Genomic DNA, 23249 nt, shown 5'->3' with positions numbered 1-23249 from the left:
TAAAAAGTGCTTATAAGCACTTACAACAATGAATAAAAGAGACAATATCACAAGTCCACTAAGGGACAATACAAACACAAGCCTTCAAGAAGACAACAATATAAAAAGCCTCTTATTGAAAAGAGAGAGAGCTCTCAAGAATGCATACATACAAGGGGTTCACCCCTATTTATACAAGAGGGAGTGGAAGGAAAAGGAAAGCCAAGGGCCTCAAAAGAAGAGCCCAAAAGGGGGCTCCCATGGAGTCGTTGGGAGCCCCCAACGGTCACATTTGTGACCGTTGGGGGCTCCAATGACTCTATGGTTGGAGCCCCTTTTGGTTTCTAAAAAATACAAAAAAAAAGAAAACAAAAAATAAAAAAAGAAATTACATTTTAACAAAAAATAAAAATAGTTGTTTTCTAAAACAACGATGTGAAATTACAAAAATACCCCTATCGGGTATATATATATATATATATATATATATATATATATATATATATATATATATATATATATATATATATATATATATATATATATATATATTACATCATTTTAACAGTGCTCCCCCTTTGTAAAAACTAGCTTTAGAGTATCAAGCATTTCCTTTTTGGTTAATGCATTCATCGCATGCCTTTGTGCATGTTTGATTATTTTACGCTTGTATGCGTATTTGTTCAAGTGTTGTTTGAGTGCATTTGAGCACATCTTTTATAAAGTATTAGTGCTTGGATGTGGATTGTCTCTTCGTGAACATCTTTACAGAACTTTCCTTCTTTTAAAGGAACTTTGGAGAAACTTGATCAATCCAATATGCTGATAGTTGAGCATAACAATCATTATATGTAGGCCAGTATAAAGCTGATTTCTCACGATTCTAAGTAATATGACTGACATATTAGAGCATGTTGTAACTCCCATGTATCTTCACGTGGTAAACATTGTACTTACCTCTATTTTTACTATTATTTGGTTTGGCGAGAGTTGATTCCTTTCTTTTGCTGGAAATACATGATTTAACTGAAATTGTTCATGGATGATTACTGCATTTTATTATCGCAAAGATGTCTACACAATGTTACACTATCATTTTTTATTTGTGCTGGCATCTTGATATGACATATTGACAAGAGAGGATATAGAGCTTAGCGTTTTACACTTGTTTGGTGTTTAAGATTCATCCTGTGTTTGAAAACTTGCCTAGTCAACCCAATGACTCGGTTGACTTGGCCCGACTTGTTGTTACTGGGTTTACCCAGTGAATGACTTGGGACCTCACAAAACCTGATTGAGTTTGTCAGGACCAGATTCCTAGAGCAGTTGGTCTTGCAGGCTTGGCTCGCTAAGCACAGGGCACGACTCGGAAAGGAGGCGTGCACGGGGGGAAGTCAGACCACAATACGGACCGGGTCGTGTCCGTCAAGGTAGACTGACACGCTGCAAGCATGCAATACGGGAGAAGGGACCGTGTCTCAGGGAGGAGGACACGGTCAGGGCGCTGTTGGCGGAAGGAGAGATGGGGGGCGTGTCATGGGGCAGGGACACAGTTAGGGCCGTCATGGCGGGGTGTGTCATAGGGCATGATCATGCTCAGGGAGGAAAACCGATAGGGAGAGAGAGTAACGTCTCTCCTAGTTGGCATAGGATGCGAGGCAGGTGGCGAAGGTGGCAGCCAAAAGGGAGAAAGGCATTTTTGACTGGCCAACGATAAATAGGGATGGACGGGTGAGGGAGAAGAATCTTTTCCTCAGGTAAGCAAACTAACTGAGGAACTAGAATGAAGAGTAGAGGAGAACTCAATAAACTTCATTGAAAATGAACTGAACATGGGACACATATTTATAAAATTTATGATGAAAAAAAGGTAAAAATACAAGCACAATCCCACCCTAGATGTGTTTCTTGGGCGGCGTCCCACCATAGTCCCAGCTTGGGTAGGATTCCAAGGTGGGTAGGTTTGCCTAGATTGGATCATGGGGCTGGGCGGCTCCTCCAGATCTGATCCTGATTGGGGCGGATCCTCTGGGTCGGTCTTGGAGTAGGAAAAGGTCTGTAACAATCCACCCCTCTCAAACACACCTTGTCCTCAAGGCAATAACTCTAGGAGTTGGGCCGCCAATCGGTATTCGTTTTCTCAGGTTGCAATGACCCCGAAATGACCCTCGAGAAATGCATATTTTTTTAAGCATTGCGAAAAATATCCCAGGGACCCGGGGCACATTACAAATTTAATGTACACCATCCTATAATGATTTCAGACATAGAATAAAATCAAGCCATGCACTGAAATTGAATTTATTTAAATCAAATAGTTCTCATTGAGGGTTCACAAAGTTTCCAAAAAACAAAGACTCGCGAATACGTCAGAACTCTGGCCACTAGATCATAATCCTCGCACTCTCCAGCCAGCTAGTCTCTCCATCACAGTGCCTCAGTACTTGAAAAAGATTTTTAAAAATAAGGTAAGAACCAAAGTTCTTGTACGTTACCCTCTCGAAGTCCAATAATAAGAAAAATTAACATAGATTAAATCAAACATAAGTTTAAGAAGGTTTTACAAACAACACATTCAGAACTTACAATTTAAGCAGTTTAAACAACCAACCAATAATTTTTATGCTAAATTAAATATTTAAAGATGCATGAATTAATGCAACATGCACAAATAGCTTTTTAAGTTCATTTATCAGTATTTTTTTTGCATGCATGTTCCTATTTAATGCACACCATTTAATTTTCACTTTCTTAAAACCTACAAATATTAAAAAATGAGCAAATTTCCTGAGGTTCAAGGCAGTTTCCAGTGGTAGTTTAACACAATTTATATTTTAATTACCGAGTTCTATACTTGTTCCTCAACCAATATCAGGAATCATCAGCATTAATCAAGACATTATGAATCATCACCTAATGCCGGGACGACAAGGAAATCAACATCCATTGACGCCACTTTTTTGGTATACCAATAACTACAGCTGAGTTAACAACACTACCTCTAGGCAAACTGGCAGAAGTTCCCTACAATCGTGACCGGGAACACGAACCACACATCGGATTTTTTGGGACAACAAATGCATACGGTGTTTAGTATCCTCACGGTCTCCCATGACCGCCATTAAAGGTTTCCAACCTTTCAGAGGGACACAAAGGAAGAAAAGTTATTACACAGTTTGGTCCCTTTTATCAGTTTTAATTAATTTATAATTATGTAAATCATCATGCACTAACATATTCAGGCCCTTGCCCTTTCAATTCAACAATGTAATTCATTAAAAAACAATACCGAAATCGTTTTGCAAATCATTTATAATTTACTATTTCATGAAACACATGTTCTTGGCCTCAAAAGGCCCATCAGTGGTTCACACATAACCACTATACAATTTAATGAATTTTAAATGACATTGCAAATTTCAGTGAATAACAATCACACATAGATATTCAAATTTGTGTTTACGGTACCACATCAATGCATATTCATAGCACATGAACCATTGCTTATTGTAACACAATTCAGATTAATCATAATAGCAAAAATCCAAATTTAATCATGAACCAAAACTACCAATTTAACCAAAACCAAATTATCGGTTCAAACATAAACCTAAAGTATAGATTTTTGAATCAACACGTACATACAAAAATAGAGATTTTTAAATCAAAACACATACATATGAGTTATAAAAATTGTTGAGAATAGGTGGTTTTTAGGTTAAAGTTCTTTTATATTAGAGGTGTTTTGAATTTTTGCTTTCATAAGGACTTAGTTGTAATTTTTCCTTTTAGCCTCTCTCTATTTAATATAGAGAGAAGCCCTACTCCAAAATGTAACGAAATTAGTTTCTGTGCAACCGACTCTCTTTCTTTCTCTCTCTCTCTCTCTACACAGGTGGTTGCTTCCTTCTACATGGTATCAGAGCCCTCGATCTCGGGAGCGTGATCACGAGAGGCTCATCATCACCCACGAGAGGCTCATCATCACCAATGAAGAAAGAAAAACCCCGACTGCGTGAAATCAGGTTTGCTGTTCAGCGATTGTGGAAGATCTGATAACAGATCTGGGATGTTACCCAGATCTGTCGTCAGATCTAAGGATGGAGCTCCCAACGAGGATTTCCTGGAGCCGTAACCTCTTTTTTATTTTGGAATCTGGAGTTTTTTTTCTTCGTGATCTCCTGTCGTGATTTCCTGGACATTGTCGAGTTGCGTTCCTGCTGTTGCGTGCCTGCCGTGACTGCTGTGCTGTTTATGCTGTTGGTTGTTCTTGCTGTGCTGTTTGTGCTGTTGGCTGTTTGGGTCACGCAACAAGTCTATGTGCTGCTGCGTGCCAGCCTTGATTTTCATGTTTTTCTGTGCTGATTGAGTGCCTGCCGTGATTCTGAAATTTATTTCCTATACGTGTTGCGTGTGATCGAGATATGTTTGATCTCTTTAATTGTCCTCTGAAGTCTTATTGGCTGTTATGCCTTATATGGTTTGGGAACAGCAGTTGGCGTGATCATCTGTGTTGCAACTGAATATTATCGTGGTGTGTTTGGGTACAACACTGGTCGTGATTCCCTGCTGTGTCGAGTTTTGTTTCGTGCTGTGCTAGTTCAAGCTATCCCTCTGTCGTGAAAGCAGCTGGAGTGATTCCCTGCTGGTTGGGGGTTGTTTTTTTAACAGCAGGACTGATTTCTTACAGTGTTGGAAAATTTCACTTGAATACTTGTTGTTCAAATGAGCAGTATGGCTGAAAATTCGAAATGTGATTCTAAAATGGAACATATTGGGGAGTATAAGGCTTTTGCCAACCCATTCTCGTATGGCTCTTCCGTAAGGTTGAATGAAACCAACTATGCCAGATGGTCCAGAACTTTTATGATGTCGGTATCTCGACATCGTCGAAAACATATTCTGTTGGAAGGCGAACCCACTGAGAAATTGGGAAAATATATTACTTGGGATGAAGATAATGACATAGTTATGTCATGGATCATGAATAGTGTCGAACCCCATATTGCAGATGGATTGATCTACTATAATACTGCCAAACTGATGTGGGACAATCTTCGTGATACATACTCACAAGAAACGAATGTGAGTCGTATCCTGCAAGTCGAACAGGAAATATATAATTTGCAACAGGGAGATCAGACCTTGGCCCAGTACTATGCCTCTGTCAAAGCTGCGTTTGAAAGACTTAATGCTCATAGGCCTCTTTGTTGCTCGAAGCAAAAGGATCATCAAGAACAAACCATGATTGCTCGTTTTCTTACAGGTCTTTCTTCAGATTTTTCTGTTGCAAAAGTTCAAATGTTGACTGGATCAGATGTTCCCACTCTTGCTGATGCTTACAATCGTCTGAGTAGACTTGCGATCTCTCTGCCACAATCTCAGCCTGTGACTCAGTCATCTGCTCTTGTTGTCTCATCTGGTTATGGGCGTGAAAATATTCAGAATATCAGAGGACGAGGACGTGGACGTGGTATGGGAGGCAGAGGAAAGCTTTAATGTACATTCTGTGGAAAATCTGGACATTTAGAAGATCATTGCTGGGATAAGCATGGTCAACCAACCTCTTCTTCATCAAAGTCATATACTTTTAAAGCAAATGTTACTACTATCGAGGCAACAAATGTACAAGAGAATATCTCTGCAAATGAAAGTAGTATCACCCTTAGTCGTGCGGAATATGATGAGCTGATAGCTCTTCGACCTTTGAGGTCCACCCCTCCTGTAGCTGGTGTTGCCTATTCAACCGGAAATCATCTTCATCTGACTGATAGTAAGTGGGTTATTGACTCTGGTGCATCCAGACATTTGTGTGGAAATTCACGTGTTTTTTCAGATCTAAAGGATATTAAGGCTCAGCTTGGAGTCTCATTAGTCGATGGGAGTTCCGCCCCGGTTGTTGGTTAGGGAAATATTTCTATATCCTCCTCATTATAGTTGAAAAATGCTTTTCATGCTCCAAACTTTCCTCAAAGTTTACTCTCTGTTAGTTGCCTTATAAAAGAACAAAACTGTAGAGTAATATTTGATCCAATGGGTTGTCATTTTCAGGATTTGCTGACGGGGAAGAAGATTGTTGGAGGCTATGAAGAAAATGAAATTTACTACCTACATCATCCAATGGGTACTGTTCATGCTGCAGTGGAACATTCATTCAGTCCTGTTCAGTGGCATCGTCGTCTTGGTCATCCTTCATTGTCAAAGCTTCGGTCGGTCTTTCCTCAGATTCCTTCCACCACATCATTTCAGTGTGAAGCATGTCAGTTGGGCAAGTATCATCGAAGTTCGTTCCCTTCGAGTCAGAGTCAGTCTAGTAATAAAGTTTTTGAACTTCTTCATGCAGATGTATGGGGTCCTAGTAAGATTCCTACTAGGACTCAGTGTTGTTATTATCTTGTTATTGTTGATGATTTCTCTAAGTTGTCATGGGTATTTTTAATAAAGGAACGGTCTAAAGTTCCAAGTATTATCAAATCCCTAATTCTTGAAATAAAAACTCAGTTTGAATCTATTGTCAAGATTGTTCTCACTGATAATGCCCTCGAGTTTAAATCAAAAGGTCTGTTACAATTTTACCAAGATCATGGCATCCAACCCCAAACTTCCTGTGCCTATTCATCTCAACAAAATGGGGTGGCTGAGCGAAAACATCGGCACCTGCTTGATGTTGCCAGGACCATTATGATTCAATCCAATGTTCCTGCGTTATACTGGGGTGATGCGATTACCACTGCTTGCTATCTGATCAACCGCATGCCTTCGTCTTCTTTGGGTGATCAAATTCCATTACATATCCTAAAACCTAATGCCCCACTTTTTTCTTTCTCAGCAAAAATATTTGGATGTGTTTGTTTTGTACACAAACTTGGCCCTGACCGTGATAAATTAGCCGCTCAAGCTACAAAATGCATATTTATAGGTTATCCAAAAAATCAAAAGGGCTATCGATGTTATGATCCTATTTCTCGCCGAGAGTATGTCAGTGCGGATGTATCTTTCTTGGAATCCTCTCCATATTACTCTATTTCCGATTCCCCGCTGCAGGTTGATCCAGCTGAGTCTTTTCCATTACCTATACCTCCTTTTCCTTTGGAATCTGTGCCCTCATTACCGAACCAAACTTCATCCTCTTCCAGATTTAATAATCCTCCATTGGTATATGTGCGTAGAACTCCACTTCCGCAAGAGCCTTCATCTTCTTCTTCTCCTGAGGTAAGTTCTACTGACAATAGTGATCTTCAGGATGATGATAACAGGCCTATTGCTCTACGAAAGGGGACACGACAATGTACCGTATATCCCATATCTCATTTTGTCTCCGATGCCAGAATTGGAAATCAGATGAAGTCTTTTATTTCAGCCTTATCTGCTGAAACCATTCCTCTAAACTATCAACAGGCAGAACTTGATAATCGTTGGAAGCTGACTATGCAAGAAGAAATGAATGCTTTAGTATCTCAGCATACATGGGATCTAGTTGATTCCCTAGCAGATGTTGACATTGTTGGATGTAAATGGGTGTATACAATAAAGTACAAATCTGATGGTTCTATTGAAAGGTACAAGGCCAGATTAGTAGCGAAAGGATATACTCAGACATATGGTATTGACTTCTTTGAAACTTTTTCTCCGGTTGCACGGATGGGTACCATCCGTCTTGTTCTCTCAGTTGCTGTTCAGCATGGTTGGAGCCTGTGCCAATTAGATGTGAAAAATGCATTTCTATATGGTGATCTATCTGAGACCGTTTACATGCAACAACCTCCAGGATTCGAGGTTGAGGAGGAGTGTCAGAAAGTGTGTAGATTGAAAAAGGCGATTTATGGCTTGAAACAAAGTCCTCGTGCATGGTTTCAAAAGTTGTTTGAAGTGATGTCAAGCTTTGGCTTTAATATTTCAGCAGCAGATCATACATTATTTATAAATAAAACTAACTCTGGCATAGTTGTTATGGTGGTATATGTGGATGACATCATTCTTATAGGAGATGATGTGAAAGCTATTGAAGCCACAAAGGCTCATCTTCAAAAACACTTTGTTATAAAAGACCTTGGTTCACTCAGGTATTTTCTGGATATAGAAGTTGCTAGGAGCTGTGAAGTGATGGTTTTGTCTCAACGGAAGTATGTTCTTGACTTATTAAAGGAAACATGCATGTTGGGAGCTAAACCAGCAAATATTCCCATGGACCATAAAGTTGAGTTGTTTGAAGAAGGGTCAAAACCAGTTGATAGCAAAAGCTATCGCTCCCTAGTAGGGAAGCTATTATATGTCACTGTGACCAGGCCAGATATTGCTTTAGCAGTAAGCAAAGTTAGCCAGTTTTTGGACATACCAACTCAGGTACACTGGAATGCAGCCATAATGATTCTTAGATATCTAAAATCCTCTCCTGGAAAGGGGTTATTGTTCAGGAAAGGCGGAACTCTGGAGATAGTAGCATATTCTGATGCTGACTATGCTGGATTTGTAGTAGATAAAAAATCTACCACAGGATTCTGTGTATTTTTGGGAGACAACTTGATTTCGTGGAGAAGTAAGAAACAAAATGTGGTTTCTAGGTCGAGTGCAGAATCAGAATATCGGGCTATGGCCCAAACAACTGCTGAATTGATGTGGGTTCGCACTGTTCTTCATGATCTCTAGGTGAAGTTTTCCTCTCCAATGTCCATGATGTTCAATAACAAAGCGGCGACATATATAGCAAACAATCCTGTATTTCATGAGAGAACAAAGCACATTGAGGTTGATTGCCACTATGTAAGAGATATGATTCAAGCTGGTCATATCACTACCAAATGCCTAAAGTCGGAAGACCAAGTTGCAGATATGTTTACAAAGCCTCTTGCTATGCCAAATTTCTCAAAATGTTGTGACAAGCTGAGCATGATTGATATCTATGCTCCAGCTTGAAGGGGAGTGTTGAGAATAGGTGGTTTTTAGGCTAAAGTTCTTTTATATTAGAGGTGTTTTGAATTTTTTTTTCATAAGGACTTAGTTGTAATTTTTCCTTTTAGCCTCTCTCTATTTAATATAGAGAGAAGCCCTACTCCAAAATGTAACGAAATTAGTTTTTGTGCAGCCGACTCTCTCTCTCTCTCTCTCTACACAGGTGGCTGCTTCCTTCTACAAAAACCTGACTCAACATATATACATGTGATTTATAAAATCTGATTCAACATGGTTAATTTAACAAAAAAAAATCAGATCCATGTTCAAGTTAACAGAAAATTCAGATCCAGGCTCAAGTTTCCAAAATAAAATCCAAAGCAACCAATTTATTATATATGCTCAACCAATAGATAAATAAAAAACAACATCCCCTTTATATGAATCTCTTTTTAAGGTATCACAACGACAACAAGATAATTGTGCCTTACCTCAGATGAGAATGAGCTAGAATATTTTCAGGATTAGAGAAGTGTGTAGACTCAGCAACAAAGGTCATGGGTTCAATTAACTTATTCCAGTTTTCGGCATGCAGCATTGTGTTGATAATTGTAATACCCGTGAATTCTAGCAGGTAAATAAACTCAAAGCTATTTTTATAATTGTTATCCGTAGGTGGATCTCAGAAATCCTATTTGGGTCTTCAATGATGGGTCCCTAATATCTTATTTCAGAACCTCGATATTTTCATCCGGATCTTGGATATTGGATCACACACATTAAATTGGATAATTGGTAAAAGATTTCGGTCTAATGGATCAAATCTCTGATATTGGATCCTCAATATCCGGGTTAGAATTGATATTGGATCCGTAATGATTTATTTGGATCCATGGTTTCAATCATGTAATAATGAGAAAAATTTTCAGATCATTGGATCCAGATTTGCTCACATGAAGTAAAAAACAAATAAATTTAAAGTAAACTATGCGAGATCCGTAAGTTGGATCCGACCTGCTGATCCACCTTGCGAAGACCAACGGATCCATTTCACAAGAACATTGCGGATCCGAAATCTAAACCGCGTCCGGATCCCGATCTCGGAATCGGCCTCGACCCGCACCCTGTAAAGTGAAAAAGAAAAAAAAAAAGAAAACATATATAAGGGTGCTACAGGGCTGTCGGATGAGAAAGAGCGTTAGGGTTCTCTCAGAACCCTAATGCAGGTAACAACGATGGGGGGTTGGGTGCGCAACCGCCGGAGTTGAAGGAGGGGATAACCACCTCCTCCTTCCTTTTCGGGGGGCCACCCACCTACAAATCCCACCTCTACTCTCATCTCCCTCTCGTTTTTGCACGCGCCATCAGGAGCAACCGACGCCAACTATCTTCCCGACCGCGACAACCACCTCCTCTTCGCCGGAACAGGTAGGATGCTGTGTTTTTTTTTTTTGGGTTATTGAATGTGCGCGGTTGTGTGCGTGGGCAACCAAAAGGAAAATCCCCAAATTGGGGGTTTCCGTCAACCCTAACCCGAAAACCCCAAATCTACAATTTGGGGGTTTCAGATTGTTATTGTAAAGGGGGTTTGGGTAATACCAATACCCCTGCTAAGCCCTCGCTCAGTTCAGATTTCACTGCGTTTAATCTCTGTAGGTAATAAGAGAAGAAAATAGTGTAAACAAAAAAAAAAAAAACCCTGTCAGTGTGTATTACAGTATACAGGTTGTTTGCTAAGCGTGTTTTCATGTGAGAACTCTCTGGCCTGCGTAACTCTAAGGTTTTGCAGTTTAGCATAATGGATTCTTTTGTTATTATATATCCTTTATCGAGTAAAATCTGTGTGAGCATATCTGTCTGTTTTAGAATCATGTTAACCGTCGTGATGGTATATGATGAACTGCAAATTTATGGTTTAGAGTCCAATCCAGAGACTAATATGGCATAAATGGAACTGACATGCTTGTTTTGAATTTCTTTATGAAATGTTTTTGTTGGTGCGATAAAGACAAATTGGTGGTATATGTCTAGATCCAGAACATAGCCGTCAATTATATATTATCAAGTTACAATCTGGCTGAATGCATTAGTCCTTGGACACAATCCGGAGTTGTGTCGTATAATCACTTCTGATATGCCTAGATAAGCTGGCGGATATCAATATAAATATACTTGAGACTTGTTTTGGTATTTTGCGTATATGTTAAAATCTACGGTGCTACAGTATAGTTATTGGTAGAAGTGAATATGGATTAAGCTCAATTATAAACTGGGAATTTTTGGTGTTAAAAACATTGAATGTATTCAATTTCTTTTGAGTACTCAAGAATACAAGAGTTTCTTCCGGTTGAGTCCAGGACCGAACTCATTCTGTGATTGAGCTATGATTGTTTACGTAACTCAATAATTACTTGTATGCTAGTGAGTGTCTTCTATTTTTCTTTTAATAGCTATTGTATTGTAAATAGCAGAAAGATGATGGTTCGGTTTTATCAGGACATATGGCCAATTATGTATCATTCTTTAATATATATATATATATATACATATGTGTGTGTGTGGTTGAAAATGTTAGTTTGGCTACATCATTAGGTGGATAGTGCTAGATGATTTTCAATTCTTTCTTTTAGGTTATGAAAATCTTGCTTTACTCAATCATTAAACTGTCATTGTTTATTCCCTACTGAAAATCATGATTCTTAGGTTTTTGAGAATGTGTTTTGGTTTGGAAATAAAAAGACCTTGTGAAATTGTCAATTGATATATGAACAACAACACATGCACCTAATCAGAACTGTGTGTCAGCGTGAATCTGTCTGGCTGAGACAGCGTGATCTGTCTGGCTGAGACAGAAAGACAATTATAAAATTTTGACTAAGTATTTTAATGAATATGATAAAAATCATGAAAAATATTATTAAAAATTGGTGACGTCAGTTGGGTCTGGGCGTGGTTTAGAGCCCACTTACAAGACCTAGTTTAGCCAATTATTATTTGAATTTTTTTCGTTTTAACCTTTAAGTTCAAGCAAAAATCAAGCGAAATTAAGGTTAAATTTAGGCGAAATTTGGAGGCAAAAATCAGGTAAGTATACCGTTAGATGCGTCTCGTAATTTTGAGAACGTTGGTGCTTTGTTTTCTTGAAATTAGGTTACGGTTGGCCTAAAAATTGCGCTTTTCAAAAATGATCTGCGTCTCTTTTTACCTTTTTTTTGGATTGGATCGGACTGTATCCAATCCGTTTGATCCAAGTTGATATGGACCTGGACCCAATTCAGGATCCATATTGACTAGGATCTGATCCAGATGGGATCCATATGAACTTGGATCCAAATCTGGATTCGAAATCCATCTATGGCAATTTTAAAACTACTTTGAATTTAAAGTTTAAAAATGACTTTAAAATGGGATACATATGAGGTATTCTACTTGTGGTAAAACTCTACCCCATATGGGCTTCCAGAACCTCCTTGAAATATTTCTTGAGAATATTAATTTAAATAAAATAAAAGAGGTAAAATCTAGATGGATAAGAAAGGTAGAAGTAGAGTTCTACATATGGTAGAACTCTACCTATATGGGAGGACTTTAGAGGAGACGCCATGTAACGCCCCAAAATTTCAAACTTGTAAAGTTTTAGAAGAACTTGAAAGAGACTGAAAATCCTTATTTTTCAGAGTTTTTGATTTAGCGGATCAATGAAAACTGATTTTTTTGAAATAACAAGTCGGCAAACCTTGGGTGCATTACTGCGAACCTTCCGTTTCACAATGGATTTGCATCCTCGTAACAACATTTGAAACTATATACATTAAAGGATAATTTTAAGTTTATACAAAAATAGAATTTTATGAGGAAACCCTTATACAAAATTTAAACCAAGGGGATGTATCCAGGATGCAGAATGCCAGAAGAAACAGTGGGATTTTAATGCTATATTGCAATCACGCCATCACTTGTCCCTCGGACCTAATCATCACCTGACCCATAAGACGGGTCATTTTCACAAGAAACTGGTGGGTGCACAATTATAACAATTTAGAACAAAACTAACACATGCTTTATTTTATACATGATATGCAATTTAACATAAGTAAAGGAAACAAGATAACTTTGTTTCGATATTAACTATCCTCAGGGTACGCACAGGAGAAACATAAAAACAAGTGAGATTTGCCTGGGGGTTTATTATTCTTTGTATTTTGATGCCCCGGGTAACTAGTTGAGTGCACTCTTAAGGGAACGGTCAGTGAATGAGAGAGGATTTCCTAAAGACATTCGTGGCAAAGGATATACCAAACTTCTGCAGAAGTCCATAGGGTCTATCACCTAGGATAATATTTGATAGTCCCGTTGTAATGAAAAGGGGGGCTGCGGAAGCACCAATAAAGCAAATCACTCTTAAAGAGTGATTCCAAGAGCCAAGAACACAAACACTAAAAGTGTATACAAAAACCCACTAAAGGGAAAAATGACCAAAAGTCATAAGTTGGATATTATTGAAGAAAGAAAGAAGAGGGTGAACAACCCTTGCAATACAAGACGAAACCTCCTCTATTTATAGAGGAGGAAGCAAAGAAGAAGGGACCACAAGGGGCTTCCATGTAGTCGTTGGGAGCCCCAACGGTCATAAATATGACCGTTGGGGCCCCAACGACTACATGAGTGGGGCCCTTGTGGTCTTACAAAAAGGTAAAAAGAAAAAAGAAAAAAAAAGAAAAGGAAAAAAGAAAAAGAGAAGAAAATAAAAATAAAAAAGGAAAAAGGGTTTACATGGGGGTTTACCAAAATACCCTTATCGGGTATTTTGAGAACAAAAAGAAAAACTGTATATATATACATATATATATATATATATAAGTATATATATATACATAATTTAACATCCCGTCCCCTAACTTTGATGACTGGGGACACCGAGTCAATTGCTACTCGAGGAGCGTAGTTGTTAACAATCTGTCCATCAAAGTTTTCGTACCATCCCATCCTCTCCCTTGACAGAACCTAGAAAGCGAATGAGTGCATTATGTTCTATTTTAACTGCCGACCCATTCTACATACTCTGCTTCGTTGAACCAATTCGAGCATCTTGCCCGTGAAGGCGATTATTACCATTTATGTGATTACCACTTTTATATCATTGTGCAATTTGCACGTTACGATATTACCATAAATCTTTGATCCAATTATTATAGTATCAACATGCCGCACATGTCTCGTGATACCCCTTACGATAAAAGGGGTATGAGTTTCTCAGAAGAAACCTTGACCTTAGCAATTTTCACCATCCCATGCTCCCACCGGGGATATCCGGGTCATAACGAATATCATACAAAAGTTTGTAAACACTTCTTCCTATTGCGCCGGTTTGAGAAAAACTTAGTTGCAATTTAGGCAACCTTCAAGTGTTTGGATTTGCTTTTCAAAACCACACATATTTGAATACTCAATTCCCGCAAGAAATCCCTTTTTCTTTAAAGTTTTGGCAGACATGCGCGAATCCGCGTCTTTTAAAAAGAGCATGCATGATACAGGGTATGGAAGAGTACATGTATAGAAGAGTACACAAACTACGTACCTTACGAGGTTGTATATATATATACGTATAATACATATATTACATAACGCAGGACTGCGCACGTTACAACGCGACAACAATGTATAAAGCAAGACTCGATATGCGAAATCGCACATTGAGCTAAATAAATGCGTAAGTAGTGCATGAGGTACGAAACCGTACGTCGGCTAAATAAATGCATAAGCAGTGCATGAGGTACGAAACCGTACCTCGACTAAATAAATGCATAAGCTGTGCACGAGGTACGAAACCGTACTTCGGCTAAATAAATACGTAAGCAGTAGCCTGTGCACGTGATAGTGCAACGGTAAAATAAACGACATAAAGCAAGACTCGATGTGCGAAACCACACATCGAGTTAAATAAATTACGTAATCTGTGCACGAGGTACGAAACCATACCTCAGCTAAATAAATGCATAAGCAGTAGCCTGTGCACATGATAGCGCGACAACAAAGTAAATGACATTAGGGAAAAGGACAAGGATTGCAAAACTGCATCTTTGAGTTCAAAGTGTGTATCTATATATATATATATACACATGTTCCAGGATTATCCTTCCATTGTCTTGTGTGCAACTTTTCCCTACCTTGGAGAATGTCGACTTTGTTGATGATTCTGGGTATACGTGATAAGTGGCACGTGCCTCGATGTGTGCATAGAGTCTGTTGCACCGATGGGGTGCACTAAATGATTCGTCGTACTGCGGAAATAGCACAAGGGAATTCCTCTTTTAAAATCACGCGTTGGTGTTGCGTTTTGGTCGCAAGGGGCCGAACCTGACCCTGGTTCGGGCCACCTGGCTGAGCCGGGTCCCAAATCAGGGTGAGCTGAACTGGGACCCGGGCTTGGCTAAGCCCGACTAGCCGTGAGTGGGGAGGGGCCGATCTGGGCTTGGCGAGGACCGAGCTTACTCGGTTGAGCGAGCTGGTTAGGCCCCAACCGAGCCGGGCTCGATTCCGATAATCAAACAAAATAAACAGGGAAGGGGGGTGGGCTCTGTGACGGGGCCAATCTTGGGTTCGGTTCCCTTGAGACCATGGTCTGGGCTGGGCTCGGTCTGGCTGCCGGGCCAGACAGTTTTTTTTGTTGGTTTAGGTGTTTGCTTTCAGTTGTCTGCATGAAATTGAGAAACAGTATTACACAAAATCATCATTTAATTTCAAAATGATAGCGTGGACTTTTTTTAGCCAAAGTACTATTTTGACCCCTGTAAATCTGCAAGCATCAGAAATTGTATTTCTTTCCATTTGTCAATTTAATATGTATCTTTGAAGGATGATGTTCAAGTGCCTAGCTTAGTTGCAGATGACCCTTATAACTAATATGACTTGTGCTACTCAATTTGTTTGTGATTTTTTTAGTAAATGCTGATTTCACCCTCTGAGTCTGAGATGTCAAATGAGTTATGTTTATGCATGGCTGCTCATGCTGATGAAGATATGGGATGAGGGGATTTTTATGAGAAATGCATTTAGAGTAACAGGTGTGGGCATCCCAAGACCAGCTATGAAAAAATAGTAGCTGCTATTGTTGGTTTTGCATTTATTAGAAGACTGTCGAGCTTATATTAGAAACATTTTAGATTATAATCTTTCTGTTTTTGGATTTTGACACTTTTTGTTCATAGTGAGTTTTAGTTAATGCAGTAACTCTTTGTTGACAGGTTTTGGGAACGATTCACAATTGCTGTTTCGATGCCGACAATCAGCTGCAAAATTTGCTTTTGATATCTGAATTTCTTTGGCCAGCTCTTCTTCTGCCTGTTGCTGGAAAGAAGGTGCTATTCACTATGTCGAAATGAGATTTCATTGAATACCTTCCTGAAGTTATAAATCGTGAACTCTGCTAAGGTTATTTGGTATGAATGTCAGTTGTCTATAATGGTATCAGAGAACAGGTAATAGTACGGAATAGTACCTTGAGAATTATTTATTATGAACAGAAGCAACAAAAACAAACAGTATCACTGGAATCTAAAGATTTACTTTTGTTTTCCTCCTGTGAAACTAGGGAACACTGAATGGATGTTACATGTGGCTATGATATGTTTTTGGCTCAGGTTGGAGACGTGGTTCAAGGAACCAGACTGACGTCTTAATATTTATGAGGTGTGGCATGTGGATCTTGTTGATTCTGAAAAGCATGCAAGTACTTGTTATAGCTCTAGAATGAGCTTGGGTCATTCAAAACCCATGTGGGTGCAAATAATGCACCAGGTGTTTTTGGCTCAAGTTGGAGCCGTGGTTCAAGGAACCAGACTGCCATCTTAATATTTATGAGGTGTGGTACTTGTTATAGCTCTAGAATGAGCTTGGGTCATTCATAACCCATGTAGGTGTAAATAATGTACCAGGTTATTGAAAAAGGTGCAGGATCCGACCCGATCCATGTCACCGTCCATGTAAAGATCATGTATTTTGTTATCGGGTCTGGATATACCAAACCCGGACCCATAGTGTAATGTAAACTTAAATACACTTTTAGGTCACGATTTCTTTTACAGAAATCGTGACAGCCACAATCGATCTCTCCCTCTCTCTCTCTCTTCTCTTTCTCAATACAAGAGCAAGAAGGAAAACTTACATGGTATCAGAGCATAGATCCAGCTAAGGGTTGAAGAGGATTTCGAAGGTGCGGCAAATCAAGGTTTGAGGTTTCGTCCATTCTTTCTTTCTTTCCTTCAGATTTTTTTTCTACCTCCATTCCCAATCTCCCCCTCTCGTTTTCCCCTTTCTGTTTTCCCAGCCTTTTCTTTTCTTCCTTTAGTGGATTCACGTCTCACGTGAATCCCTAAACTGTTCACGCAGGATTCACGTGAATCTTGGTTCACGTGAACACTGTACATCAAAAAGGTCATGAATTTCACGTGAATCTTCTTCACGAGAATCTTCTTTCTTTATTCAAATCTCCCTTCTTGCGTATCCCTTCTTTATTTTGGGCAGACGTGCGACATATAATCTGGGACACGTGAATCTCCTTTTTTATTCAAATCTTTTTTTTTGAATCTCCTGTTTTTGTTTCTGTTTCACGTGAATCTTCTTCACATGAATCTTCTTTCTTTATTCAAATCTCTTTTCCTGCGTATCCCTTCTTCATTTTGGGCAGACGTGCGACATATAATCTAGGATTCTAAAATTTGACATAAAAAAAATTTTTTTGCTGTCCAGCCTGCTGTCCGATAGAAAATCTGTTCATTTCTTTGTTCTCATCTGTCTTTTCTCGTATCATATTTGTTCTGACTGTTACGAGTGGGATTCACATTGAAAACTCAGTTCTTCCTCTGACAACTTCTGGTCGTCAATCTTTGAGTTACTCAGTGCAAAAAAAAGAAAAGGAAGACGATCAGAAAACCTCTCTGACTGCAGATTGAGTACTTTGTGAATACTTCAAAAAAAACAAACAAAAGGGGTTCCTCTTCTTGTTAAAACTTCTTTTTCATGGATCTTCATTCCTCTTCATCCAATCTTTCTTCAAGTTTTCTTATTCAACTCGTTTCTGAAAAGTTAACTACCTCAAACTTCTTGATTTGGAAGAGACAAATCATTCCTTTTATAAGGAGTTAAGGTCTCTTAGGTCACCTTGATGGAACCACTCCCGCCCCACTCGAATTTGTTATGAGAGAAGAAAAAGACGACAAAGGAGTAAGTTCAATTGTGTATGTCAAGAATGTTGAGTACCTCAACTGGGAAAGGAAAGATCAGTCAGTGGTTGCATACATCACTTCCACCTTGTCCCAAGAGGTCCTTGTTGCAATTCCCGACAACTGTACTGCTCTGCAACTTTGGGAAAAATTGGTTCAAACATATTCACAAGTTTCGCAGGCGAGAATGGTTTTTCTTAAGAGGGAATTTCAGATGTTGAGAAAAGATTCCATGACCATCATGGAATATCTGAACAAGATGAAGACTATCACAGACCAACTTGCAGTTATAGGATGCGCGGTGAGTGATAGCGATATGGTACAACAGACTCTGAGTGAATTGGGATCCGACTACAACATGATCGTCACTTCCCTATTGTGTCTCCCTGCCCTTCCTACCTTTGATGAGTTGCGAGCAAAATTAATTCAGTATGAGATGACTCTGAAAGGGTTCTCTGAAGAATCTCACGTTCACACAAATTCTCAGGAAGTTTTTGCCACAGGGGTGTCTTATGGTAGAGGACGAGGACGAGGAGGACAAGGGCGAAGTGGACACGGAGGGCGTGGTCTGCTTCCCACTCCAAATATGTTAGCTCATGCACAGAGGTCAAGATCCATTCCTACCTGCTTCCTTTGTAACAAAAAAGGGGCATATCAAGGCGAATTGTTGGCATAATCCAGAGAATAAAGAAAAGGGTCCACAAACAGAAAACAAAAAGAAGTTCTCAAGTAGTGGAGAGATTAAAGATTTGCTGATATCTGCCTTGTTAGAGTTGAAATTGAAGCAGAGTGATGAAGGCACCTGGTTTGTCGACTCAGGGGCAGCGACTCATGTAACAGGTGATGCAGGTAAGATTTTTAATCCCATTCCTTATTTTGGAAAAAGTAAGATTGTCACTGGAGATGGATCCCACCATCCTGTTTCTCATGTTGGAAAAACTGTCATTCCCATGTCACATTTCACTCTTACTCTTTCTGACGTTCTTCATGCTCCTGACATTAAGAAAAATATTGTCTCTGTTTCCAAACTTATTGATGATAATAATGCTTCAGTTGAATTCACTCCCTTCTCTGTGCAAGTCAAGGACCTACGCACGAGGGAAACATTCGCTGAAGGAAAGAGACGATGCAATATGTATGTCTTTGAAGAAGCTCCTTGTCATGCTGTTCGTCCTGTCCACCTGAATTCAAAGCCTTCATTAAAGTCGTGTTCATCCTCTTCTGCTAATGTTTTTAGTATTTCTGAATGTAATAAGCCATTCTTATGGCATAGTCGATTAGGACATTGTGGGGGTCATTTCATTGAGAAACTTGTATCTAATAATCTCATTCCAAAAGAAAGTCTAAATAGGGATGAGAACAGTCACAAATGTTCCAGTTGTCTTTCCTACAAGAGTCATGTATTGCCTTTTCATTCCATTAATAAGAGAGCTTCAAAACCTTTTGAGATAATATGTTCTGATGTATGGGGACCCGCCCCAGTTGCCTCTGGATCTGGGAGCAAATACTATCTAATCTTTGTTGATAGATATACTCGATACACTTGGATATATTTCATAAAAAATAAGTCAAAAGTCTTCTCTTTGTTTCAAAATTTTCTTTCCCTTGTCAAAAATCAAATTTCTGAGTCCATTCAATTTTTCCAATGTGATGGAGGTGGGGAATTCTCATCCCGTGATTTTATCTCTTTTCTTCAAAATAACGGAATAGGAAGGGTGTCTTGTCCTCATACCCCTCAACAAAATGGAATTGCTGAACGAAAACACAGGGATATCGTTGAAAGTGCCATAAGTATGCTTCATGACAACAATCTTCCCATCAACCTATGGACAGAAGCTTTCCATTCTGTCGTGCATGTGATAAATAGACTGCCTATGGTTATTCTGGAAAATAAGTCTCCTTATCACTGTCTTTTTGGAACTTATCCTAGTGATTATGATCTGCATGTTTTTGGATGTGTTTGCTATGTGCATATTGATCAGTCCCTGAGAAACTAGTTTCAAGACAATGCCCAAAAGTGCAGATTTGTGGGATATGCAGATGACTACAAAGGATATAGGTGTTATGATCCCACCAACAAACGTATCAGAACCTCAAGAAATGTTGCCTTTGATGAACAAAATTTTGATCACGGAGCTGACACAACGAATATGCAATTGAAATTTACTATCCTTGGCTAAGCTCAGAACTTTTTGCTGGCTCCAATGAAACATGTTCCTCAGATTGCGTGCAACAAGAAGAAAAGGTATTTGAGAACACTGGGACGTCGGGGTCACAGAATGCAGAGGAAGTACCGGGCAGATACAAAGGCATTGTCTATTCCAGACAGAGACCGACAACATCAAGCCATTCAGATCATGTCTCAGTCGCTAATCCTACTCCTCTCATACCCTTGCAGTCAGAAAATCAAACCGCATACGACATCCTATTGACAGGTGGGTTAGTTATAACAACTTATCCTTGGATTTTCAACTGTTTTTAACTGCCATCAATAAGGACGAAGAACCCATCATGTATTATCAGGCAACAACTTCTATGAAATGGGTAGAAGCCATGAATGATGAAATGCAAGCCTTGCATGAATGTGGAACATGGGAAGTTGTTCCCAGACCACTTGACAAAAATGTTGTCGGATGCAAATGGGTCTACAAAATCAAGTACAAGACAGATGGAACCATTGAACGATATAAAACAAGGCTTGTAGCAAAAGGATTCACTCAAGAAGCAGGGCAAGACTATGATGAGACTTTTAGTCCGGTTGTAAGAATGAGAACGATTCGAATTATCATTTCCCTGGCTGTTGAACATGGATGGAAGTTGAGTCAGCTTGATGTAAAAAATGCATTCTTACATGGGGATTTGAAGGAGGTGGTATACATGGAACAGCCCCCTAGATATCAAGAACAAAATTGTAAAACCCATGTAAGCAGGCTAAAAAGAGCCATCTACGGCCTAAAGCAAGCATCTCACTCTTGGTTTGATAGCTTCTCATCAGAGACTCAGAAACATGGATTTTCACGTTCCATGCTGGACCACTCATTATTTATCTTTAAAAGCCAGTCTATGACCACTCTATTATTAATTTATGTCGATGATATTATCATCACAGGAAACTCTGCGGACCACATCCAAGAAATAAAAGACTTATTAGGTCAAAGGTTCAAAATGAAAGACCTTGGAGTTCTACGCTATTTTCTAGGTGTAGAAGTTGGTAACCAGGCTCATGGATTGACACTCACTCAACACAAGTACACCGTAGATGTTCTCAGCAAGGCAAGCATGAAAGACTGCAAACCTCTAGGAACTCCAAGTGTACTTCATCAAAAACTTAACGCTCATGATGGAGATCTGTGTGATGACCCCACCAGGTATCGCAGCATAATAGGAATGTTACAATACCTCACATTCACTAGACCTGATATTGTTTATTCAGTTAATCAAGTGTCTCAATTTATGCATGCGCCACACACTGGACATATGGAAGCGGTCAAGAGGATCCTTAGATATCTGAAAGGGACTATTGGGGATGGATTGATATATTTACCACAGTTCTATGGCCAAAACGAGCACGAAATTACTGTATATTGTGATGCAGACTGGGCAGGAGATCCCGACGAAAGAAGATCTACATCAGGATATTGTGCCTTCATTGGAATAAATTTAGTCTCTTTGAGCAGTAGAAAACAAAAAGCTATCGCTAGATCAAGCACTGAGGCTGAATATAGATCCATGGCTGCTGCCACTGCCGAAGTCACATGGATCATACATCTTCTAACTGAAGTAGGAGAAAAGATCTCCCACACTACCTTGCTCTGTGACAATCAAAGTGCTATCAATATGTCATTCAATCCAGTACATCACAGTCGTGCCAAGCACATTGAGATCGACCAACACTTTGTGAGACAGAAGGTTGAAGAAAAAGAGATTGAGCCTGAGTTTGTCACTACTGAAAGACAGGTTGCAGACATATTTACCAAAGGGTTAACCAAGGATCGCTTTTGGATGCTTAAAAGCAAGTTGTTCATGGTCCAAAACCATGATCAACTTGAGGGGGGGTGAAAAAGGTGCAGGATCCGACCCGATCCATGTCATCGTCCATGTAAATATAATGTATTTTGTTATCGGGTCTGGATATACCAGACCCGAACCCATAGTGTAATGTAAACTTAAATACACTTTTAGGTCACGATTTCTTTTACAGAAATCGTGATAGCCGCAATCGATCTCTCCCTCTCTCTCTTCTCTTTCTCAATACAGGAGCAAGAAGGAAAACTTACAGTTATATGATAAACAAGCACACCTAATGCTTGATCTGCCTTTATTTGCAAGAGGCTCAAATGGTTCAAGGAACTAATAGAGTGCAATAGATGCAACCCTGACAAGTACGGTAATGGGTTGTGATGCATGATCCATGGATGAAATACCACATCTTCGGGCATTGGGCCATGAGTGATTTACGGGCACTGACCCATTTGTGGTTGGATATTGACCCAATGTACTTGAGAGGCGGTACTGTGTTATGGCACCATGATTGTGTATGTGATGGCTTTCATATTTCTGAATCATGCATCCCAGACCACAGTATGCATAAGTATATAATGTATTTCATATATCGATGTTCAGAAAGTATATCAGAGACCCCTCTCATGTCATCCAACCTGAGGACTTAGAGGTACACGAGGACTTGACAATGGAAGAGCAACTGGTGCAAATATATCACAACAAAAAAATACTGAGAAACAAGACAGTCTTGCTAGTGAAGGTCCAATGGCAGCACCATAACATCAAAGATAATACCTAGAAGCCAGAAACAGAGATGCGAAAAAAATTACCCCATCTATTCGATTAAGTGCATAGTTAATTTCGAGGAAGATTTTTTTTAGAGGGTAGGAATATAATTACTATAATTTTTAAATGTTAAAAAAATTCATTAAACCTTATGTATCTTGAATCAAATCTGAACATGATTCGAAGTCTGGAAGCTTGATCCAAATGATATTCAAATTTGGATCCTTTACCAGATCTGAATACTAATCTGAACCCATATTCGATCTTTTAATAGATCTGAATATTATCCAAATGGATAAACCTTATGGATCTTGAATCAAATCTGAACATGATTCGAAGTCTGGAAGCTTGATCTAAATGATATTCAGATCT

At 39.2% G+C, this 23249-nt stretch overlaps 1 protein-coding gene across 3 annotated transcripts in view; it reads left to right on the top strand.

Moving 5' to 3' along the window:
* LOC149847040 (ARM repeat superfamily protein) overlaps positions 1-23249 on the top strand; it is a 139660-nt gene that overhangs the window by 35384 nt on the left and 81027 nt on the right. For all 3 annotated transcript variants that reach the window (XM_089998270.1, XM_089998272.1, XM_089998271.1), the window contains one exon: positions 16113-16226. In XM_089998270.1, coding sequence (XP_089854396.1) covers positions 16113-16226 — 114 coding nt within the window. The remainder of the gene's footprint in view (positions 1-16112; positions 16227-23249) is intronic.

This window comes from Nuphar pumila, chromosome 2 (genome assembly GCF_984573655.1).
Source record: "Nuphar pumila chromosome 2, dmNupPumi1.hap1.1, whole genome shotgun sequence".
NCBI lineage: Eukaryota > Viridiplantae > Streptophyta > Magnoliopsida > Nymphaeales > Nymphaeaceae > Nuphar > Nuphar pumila.
The sequence above is the reverse complement of the archived record's forward strand: the minus strand, read 5'-3'. Positions and strand labels throughout refer to the sequence as shown.